Source organism: Ctenopharyngodon idella, chromosome 12 (assembly GCF_019924925.1).
Source record: "Ctenopharyngodon idella isolate HZGC_01 chromosome 12, HZGC01, whole genome shotgun sequence".
Classification (NCBI taxonomy): domain Eukaryota; kingdom Metazoa; phylum Chordata; class Actinopteri; order Cypriniformes; family Xenocyprididae; genus Ctenopharyngodon; species Ctenopharyngodon idella.
In genome coordinates this window covers 13,921,701-13,929,793 of record NC_067231.1, presented here as the reverse complement: position 1 = coordinate 13,929,793, position 8,093 = coordinate 13,921,701, and the positions used below count along the sequence as shown (strand labels likewise).

The 8,093-nt window shown below is 38.7% G+C and overlaps 1 protein-coding gene across 1 annotated transcript in view; it reads right to left on the bottom strand.

The window, feature by feature from the left end:
• Positions 1 to 6,242: 6,242 nt before the first annotated feature.
• shisa9a (shisa family member 9a) overlaps positions 6,243 to 8,093 on the bottom strand; it is a 42,231-nt gene continuing 40,380 nt past the window's right edge. The window contains exon 4 of the mRNA XM_051915582.1: positions 6,243 to 7,746. Within this exon, the coding sequence (XP_051771542.1) occupies positions 7,343 to 7,746 (404 nt within the window). The 3' untranslated portion in view covers positions 6,243 to 7,342. The remainder of the gene's footprint in view (positions 7,747 to 8,093) is intronic.

Below are 8,093 nucleotides of genomic sequence, written 5' to 3'. Positions count from 1 at the left end.
ATACAGCATGATAGGGCTATACTGCAGTGGATTTTGGTTGTGCTTGGTTCTGTGCCGGTTGCTATGGTTAACAGATGCTCATAGCCCACATCCAGTGGTTTAGGTTAAAATCTTGTAAGTAACAAGAATAGAATCCTTCAGTCTGTAGAGCCCTGCTTGAACCAACTGATTTACAAGCCAAGTGATTTTTACAGGCTTCAAAACTTTACTTTTTGCCAGTTTTTTTTTTTTTTTGCTAGAAGAAACAATTTTGCATATAATTGACTCTCATTTAGTAATGAATGTTGTTAAGTCAGGTTAAAAGACTTAACAACAAAGGCTTGTCTGATGTTTTGATGAATATGCATATAGTTTGTTACCTCTCTATGTTCTAAACTAAAAAACAAAGAGTTTGAAATCTAGTTTGCACTCCAACTTTGTCTTGGGTTATCATTCTTAGTGTTTGGACACTAAGTTGAAACTGCTGAGTATTGTTTGGGGTCTATCTCAGATGATCGTGCTAGTGAATTCCAGAGCATAAACAATGGACGCAGCACTCCCTCCCACTCACTCCTCCATACCACCACCCCCTCTCCACCTATCTACAGTTGTTGCCGTGGAAACATACAAAGAGATTTGTAAGCAGGCGGCTCAAGTTCTGTTGCCATGGCAACGGCTGGGTTTCATCAAGGCTTTGGGGGTCTAGTTCTCACAGTTTTTCCAAAATTTGTGACCACCGCCAGATTGTCGACTTCACATTAAACCTGCAGTATAAGCAGTAAATTACTCCTGATTGCGAGGAGGAAATATTCCTCCTTGTTGAAATGGACCGCAGAGCGGGGGCTTATTAAAAGGCGCTTGTGGCGTCTTACGTGACCCAGCTTCTCTTTCTGGATATGCTGTGCAAGACTCATAAATTATCACTGATGAGAAAATTCCTCTTCCTCTGAACATTCATTATGGGCATAAAATGAGAATGGGCTTTATGAAAACCTAATTGTTGGATCTAAAGGCATTAAAATGGCCCATGTGAGCTTCATTTCCGCAGAGCGCTCACCTGTCATAATTTCATCATAACATTATTCAGGAGCACAAATGAAGCTAAAAAAACCTGACAGTAACAAAAAGGTATTATTAGAATTTCCAAAACTGCCACTCAGGTCTTAATTACTGCGGTAGACTAAAGGACCGCTATGAATATTATTACAGCTCAAGTCCCTCCGGTGATGACCTGTCTTACGACCCGTCATGGTTTATGTATCAATCTGAATCTCCATGTTCTGAGCTTCTTCTGAGGTATACTTTAAAGGGCCATTCACATAGGAAGCTTTCCAAAAAAAGCTAGACAGAGTGCGGCAGAATGGAAGAGAATGCAGAGGTTTCTAATTTTTTTTTGTTTTTAAAAGACATCTTAAAAACTAGTGATGTGAAGACTGACTTATTTCTATGAATTGATTCAGCATCATCATCTGACATCCTGGCATGGGCATATTACCTGCCATAAAATGTTTAAAAGCCATATGTAGCAGCACATATTGCTGGTAATTAGATTTTCTTCCAAGGATGAATTTTACTATTGTTTGTTGTAATACTCAAGTGAAAATGTTTTTCGTGTTTGAATAAAATGCTATTTTATTCTGTTAAAAATAGAAAAATGGCAACATGACGGATGTATTCATCCGTCATGTTGCCATTTTTCTATTTTTAACAGAATAAAATAGCATTTTATTCAAACATGAAAAACATTTTCACTGTTTTGCACTGTTTTTGTGTTTGTCCCTTTAAATGCAAATGAGCTGGTGCTCCTGGCCTCTTTCAAGAAGAGGGTGGAGATTCAAGAGCTCATGCTCCAGCATACAGGTGTAGGACAGATTGCCAGAACACCGGCAACAACAAAACAGGACAATCTCACGCACTGAAAATGTCAGTAGTGGTAGCTAAAACTTCATATACACACTCTGGGGACATCAGAGACTTATTTTACATCTTGTAAAAAGGGGCATAAAAGGTCCTCTTTAAAGTCGTTTTTATGCCCCTTTTTACAAGATGTAAAATAAGTCTCTGATGTCCCCAGAGTGTGTATGTGAAGTTTTAGCTCAAAATACACCACAGATAATTTTTTATAACATGTTTTTTTTGGGGTGAGCAAAAACGTGCTGTTTTTGTGTTTGTGCCTTTAAATGCAAATGAGCTGATGCTCCCGGCCCCTTTTAAGAAGAGGGTGGAGATTCAAGAGCTCATGCTCCAGCATACAGGCGTAGGACAGATTGCCAGAACACCGGCAACAACAAAACAGGACAATCTCACGCACTGAAAATGTCAGTAGTGGTATACAGCCTTATATGTTCGAACCAGAGTCGTTGAAAAGACTAATTGACGCAAACGTATAAGACTTTACCGATTTTCTTCGGGACATTTCCTTCGAAAATGAAATTTAACCACCATGTCCTCAGTGACTCAGATGGTGGGAGTCTATGAAGACTCTTATGTGCATTGGTACACAACACTTGTAATGCCTCTCTGGCGCAGACATTTACAACTCCAGCTGCTACAGCGAGGATACAGAAATGGCGGACTCTGTGCTTCTCACTCAGGGCTGTGTCTATGCTAATAGGGAAGATCATCACCGGCTTTGGCCAGGGCTTCTCCCTATGATGATGTCATCGTGGTGGGAATCTGAATCAGCTCATTTAAAGAGACTGCTTTTGACTTATGGGAATTATAAAATGAGCGAGCAGAGATTTGCCATTATAGGCTGATTGTTTTTACACACTGCAGACACATATTGGTGTTCAAACACCTTATAAAAGTGAATTTTGCTTAATAGGTCTGGTTTAAAATGTAAGTTCTTCATCAAAATTAGTATATATTTTTAAAGTATTGGAATACCCACAGTTGTTCAGTTGAGTTTTTGACTCTAGAACTGCTCAGACTGATTCAGTCCAATTCATGTGAACCGGTTCAACTGATTCATTTGAAAGACACAAATTAATGTTTGTACATGTTAACACAGAAAAACAGCGCAGATGGAAGCAATATCTGTTTCATTAATAAATCTTATTTTAAAAAAGTCGAATCTTTCCAATGACCCTGTTCACTCACGTTTTTAAAGATTCGTTCACGTATAAGACTGAGTTCTCCAGTGCATCTGTGAACTGGTTCTCAGAAGCCAGTCAGTCTAAGCAGCCATAGTTGCAGCCCTTTGACACAAACTTAGGCCAAAGACATGATGGAAATGCTCATATTATCTCTGAATCAAAGACCTGAGCTCATCTCATTGGTAAGGCTTGGTGAGGAGTCTCTTGTGTACCCTGCACTGGTTTATCCTCACACAGATAAAGAGAAGCAGTGCTTTGAAAGTTTTTTATGTTCCACATGACCAATCCCAGGATCAGTCATTTGTCTCAGACAGGAAGTTAGTGTTACAGGGGCGAACACTCAGGGGGAAAACAGTGGGAGATAAAAGTGTACCTCATACATAAATATTCATGTCAGTTGTGGATGAGGCTTGAGAAACTGAATCTCATTGCAGTGACTCACCATATGACAGGCGCTAGATCTGCAGACTCAATGTGTCCATAGGGCTTTCAGTAATCATGCCCTTAGACCAAGCAGAGGACTGGTGGGTGCAATGGCCTGTCATCTCCATGAACCAGAAGAACTACAACATCGACGGGCAGAATAACGTACTCAGGCTTCAATGTACAGAATCAGCTGCAGCAGTGCACACAGCCTCTGTAATATAGCCATAAGAGATCATTGTCTGAGATGACAGATTGCATCAGTGATTGTTTTGTGCACTTCATTGTGTTCTAGTTTAAACCAGTATGAATGAAAAAGTACTGCTATCTATCTATCTATCTATCTATCTATCTATCTATCTATCTATCTATCTATCTACACATGAAACACAGAAAGACAGAAAACTTAAATGTAAAGACCGGCACATAGGTGAACCAAAACTGCATTTTAATTCAGATGCAACCCTGTGACAGGCGCAACATCCATTTCAGTCACTCAGATGCAATGTCAGGTCATACAGATTAGTAAACATTTATGATTTCTCAGTTTATTCAAGGGATAGCCCTAAACATTTCTAAAATGGATATTAACTTTGTGTGTACTGCTTTCTATACTTCATGAAAGAACAGCTTAGGAGAACATTTAACTTTTTAACATATAATATGGATGAAATCAACTTGTTTTTTGCATCAGTTTGTCTAAGCAAAAGCTTTTGTCATATAAACATCATGGACCTCATTGGTCCAAGTTGAACAAGAAAGATGCGTAATACCTGCAAGCTTAACATTCTACACCTGTACAAATAAAGAAAACCAAAAACCTATAATTGTGAATTTAAAAGTAGACAGTCCTAAGTAAATAATGAATAAATCAAAGTACAATTAAATGAACCTTCACCAATGAGATCAGTTTAGTGTATCTTTATTAAATGTCATATCTATACAAAGACACTGCACAAAAATAGTATTTACATTACTGTTTTAAAGTCAGCTTATCTGCCATGTGGTGACATATCCTAATGTAAACTCACTGTAAACAAAATGAATTGCACACTCATAGATAAGAACAAGTAGCAATACTGAAACATGAAAAGAAATAGATAAGCCCTTGAATCTGATTAGTTTCTCAGTATCCACATTATCATTTTCCAACTTCAAATTAATCATAACCTCATAACAATCAGACTTATCTCAGGCTCAGTCCATTAATCACAGTCAATACCATTTCTCAACTTCATTTCTCCCATAATTGAAATTAGGTTGTGCGCATAATTTAGAAATTTCTGACTGGAGTATAAAAAAAAAGGGAGTCAGTGAGTGCTTCATATTTGTGAACACGCTGTGATTTTTGGTCCTAGTCAATGCCTGCTAATGTGTATACGTGAAACATAACTTGGACTAATATTCATGCATCAATTGATTTAGCAATGAATCATTCGCATTTGAATAAATTTTATCCACTAATTTATATTGCCATTATCTAAACACTGTTGTTTCACTGTTTCTGTTCTGGTTCGTACTTTTCTGAACAGTTTTGTATTGCAGTACATATGCTACTGTCTGTTTTAACGTTTCTCTTTGTAAGTCACTTTGGGTAAAAGCATCTGCTAAATAAATTTAGATAAATCTATCGCTTTTTGCATTATATTGATATTTTAAATTAGAAAAATGTATACGAATCACACTGGTGTTGATAATATATAATGTAATTTGGTAGCCTGGCATACATGACAATACTGTCCATTCTGTGTATAGAGCCAGATAAGCCTTATAGAATAGTTTTTCTGTAGAATAATATATTTTGCTTTGTCTGTCCAGTTCATGTAGACGTTGAAGCCATAGTAAAATGCAATGCTCAGCCTGGGTCCTCAACAAACAAAATGCAATCGGCCACCCGCTCTCCTAATACAACGTGTCTGTATGCCGGTTCTGATTCGGTTAACTAGGTCACTTGCACCCTCGATCTTAATTTGCCGAGCAGAACTTTGATTTCTGGCAGCTCAACAAGGCCCCCACAGAAACGGGCTCATTCAATCGCTGGCTGTTTCCAGGCACCTGTTCAGAGGTGAATGTGTGCAGCTGAGGATTGGATTAACTGACTTATTCTTGCTCAAAGTGCCTGAATCAAATCAATCAGAGTCCTTCTCCTCATCTGGGACTTCCTCGGAATTGCAGCAGATGAAAGACTTGCTGCCTGTTTCCTGGCAAAACACCACAACAGCCTTTGATGGACCTCAGAATTTGATGTTTGTTATGGGATATTTAAAGGCTTTACAGTGCACAGTTATACTCTATACTTTATTTATTCTCATGCTTCTTTCTATTGTAGGTTTAGTGCATGATGGGGTAAAGGAAAATAATTAAAAAAATAAAACTACCGTGAATAAATTTGCAAAAGTAAGATTTCATGATGCACAAACAAGCAGTTACGGCACTGCTCACTGCATGCACACAACAGAATAACTGAGAAGCATGGAGCAGATAGACATTTTACCGGGCAGTGAGGCTGACGGGATCCGTCCTAGACTAGAGTTATTCCACATGATCTGGTTCCCCTGCAATCACAGGGAAGTGCAGGAGCAGGTCAAGTTCTTTGGGTTGATATTTCCAGGTTTACGCATTTCTGAATTAACTCAATTGGATACAACAAAGTTCATCGACCTGTGTACAAAAACCTCACAATGCAAAATCCTGTTAGCATCAAAGACAGCGGTGGAAGGGGAAAAATAAGGATGAAGAGAATGAGGAAAGAAAAAGCTTTATTTTATCTTCATCTCCAGAACTACCACTCCATTAAAAAACATTTTGTCTTGAACATACTATAGAATAAAAACAAAACAAAAATAATTATATTTAAATAAATAATGCTGAACACAACAACTTCAACCAGCTACTTCTTGGCACAATGTACTGTATAATCTGCATAAATATATTGGCAATGGTATAAATATACTTTTATGGTCGCATCTGTTTGGGAAAAAAATAAAAATAAAATGCACCTTCTGTACGACACATTTGTAAAAGTGCAAAAAAAGCTTACATGTGGCAGCAGATACAACTACTGATGACATTTTGACAAATATTTCAACATGCTCATATGCGTTTGAGAGTACACATAAAAAAGTAATGCCGAATGTTACGCAAAAAGGAGACCAAACACATATTTCCAAAGACACAAGTTGTGTCCAAGCTTCCGTGTTCTTTAACAGTGCTGCTCATGGCATGACAATGCTACCTCGGCATTAAATACTCCATACATGTGACCATCGCTACTAATATTCTTCTGATTTCAAGCGTCATTTGTTTAGTTGCTTGACCGAGGTGCTTTATAATGAGAAAACAAAAGGCACAGCCTCAAACCTAGTGTCTTTTATGCCATCTTCATCAAATCAATATCACACCCAACAAATTTTCTCTATATTATTTCAGATAAGAGCATCACTCAGTGTTTCATACTCCACACCAGCCCTTTAATATCTGGGATCGATAATCCGGTATGTTTCATTTCTGTAATGTCTTTTCTCTCCATAGCCATTCTTTCCATACACGTTTATTAGATCTTATTGCTATTGATCTGAATCTTTTCGTGTGCCAATTCTTTACATCTGTTTCCTTTTACCTTTTCATTGACAGAACACAAACACATCATTGTTACAGTGGATATAAATTGTGGTGAACATTTCCAAGTATCCCTGGCCTCACAGTCAGTGGATGTTATCGTGAGGGCATAACATGCTCACCCCTGTTGTGCCTCCAGTCCACTAGGGGCAGTGTGGAGAGTCCTTTCATGACAATAATCACTTTTGGCTCTCTGTCACTTGCTTTGAAGCATATTCAGCCTCTTACACAGTCACCTCTGTCTTACTGTTGGTTACAAAGTAGGGTTGCGTTGGTAGGTAATGATGACTGCGGGCAGTGTGTAGCTCATTAACTTGCTCCACTGTGCACATCTTCCTAGGTCCGTAGGTTTTGCGGCGACCTGCAGTCTCTGCGTTCTCCCAGCTCCTCAGCATGCCGGGGTTTGCGATGGTATTGGAGCTGTAGGCCATTGCAGGATGGGCCACATGGGCTTTAATGCTCTTGGGCTTCTGTCCATTTTGCTTGAGGCACGGGACCTCTGTGACGTAAGAAGCCGTGGGCTCCACGTGCTCCATTCTGACTGGATGAAGCGGCAGGCTTCCCTTAGCCGCCAACTCGACCAAGTGGCGGTGTTGCTTGTTGAGGAAATCACCATTGGCTTTGGCCGCTGATGGCAAGATAGAGAGGAAGAGTGAGGTTAGTTGAGCTCAAGGGAGATAGCAATTGTGTGAAGTTGTCATACATAAAAGGTTTATGTAGAAAGAAACTGAATTTTCCATTAGACAGAAGAGTGTTATGTACCCAGTACAAAAAAACATTACTTGAAATTATGCTAACAAAATGACCTATCACAGGGAGCTATTTAGGAAGAAGTAGAACAGATGCTATTATTTCTAAATTAAAAATTTAAATAGGACTGTTTTGGCACATTAAAACTAACATTATGTTCAACTGATGTTGTTTCTGTAGAAAATGAGGGACACTGTGTACCAACTGTAATGGCTATTTTTGACT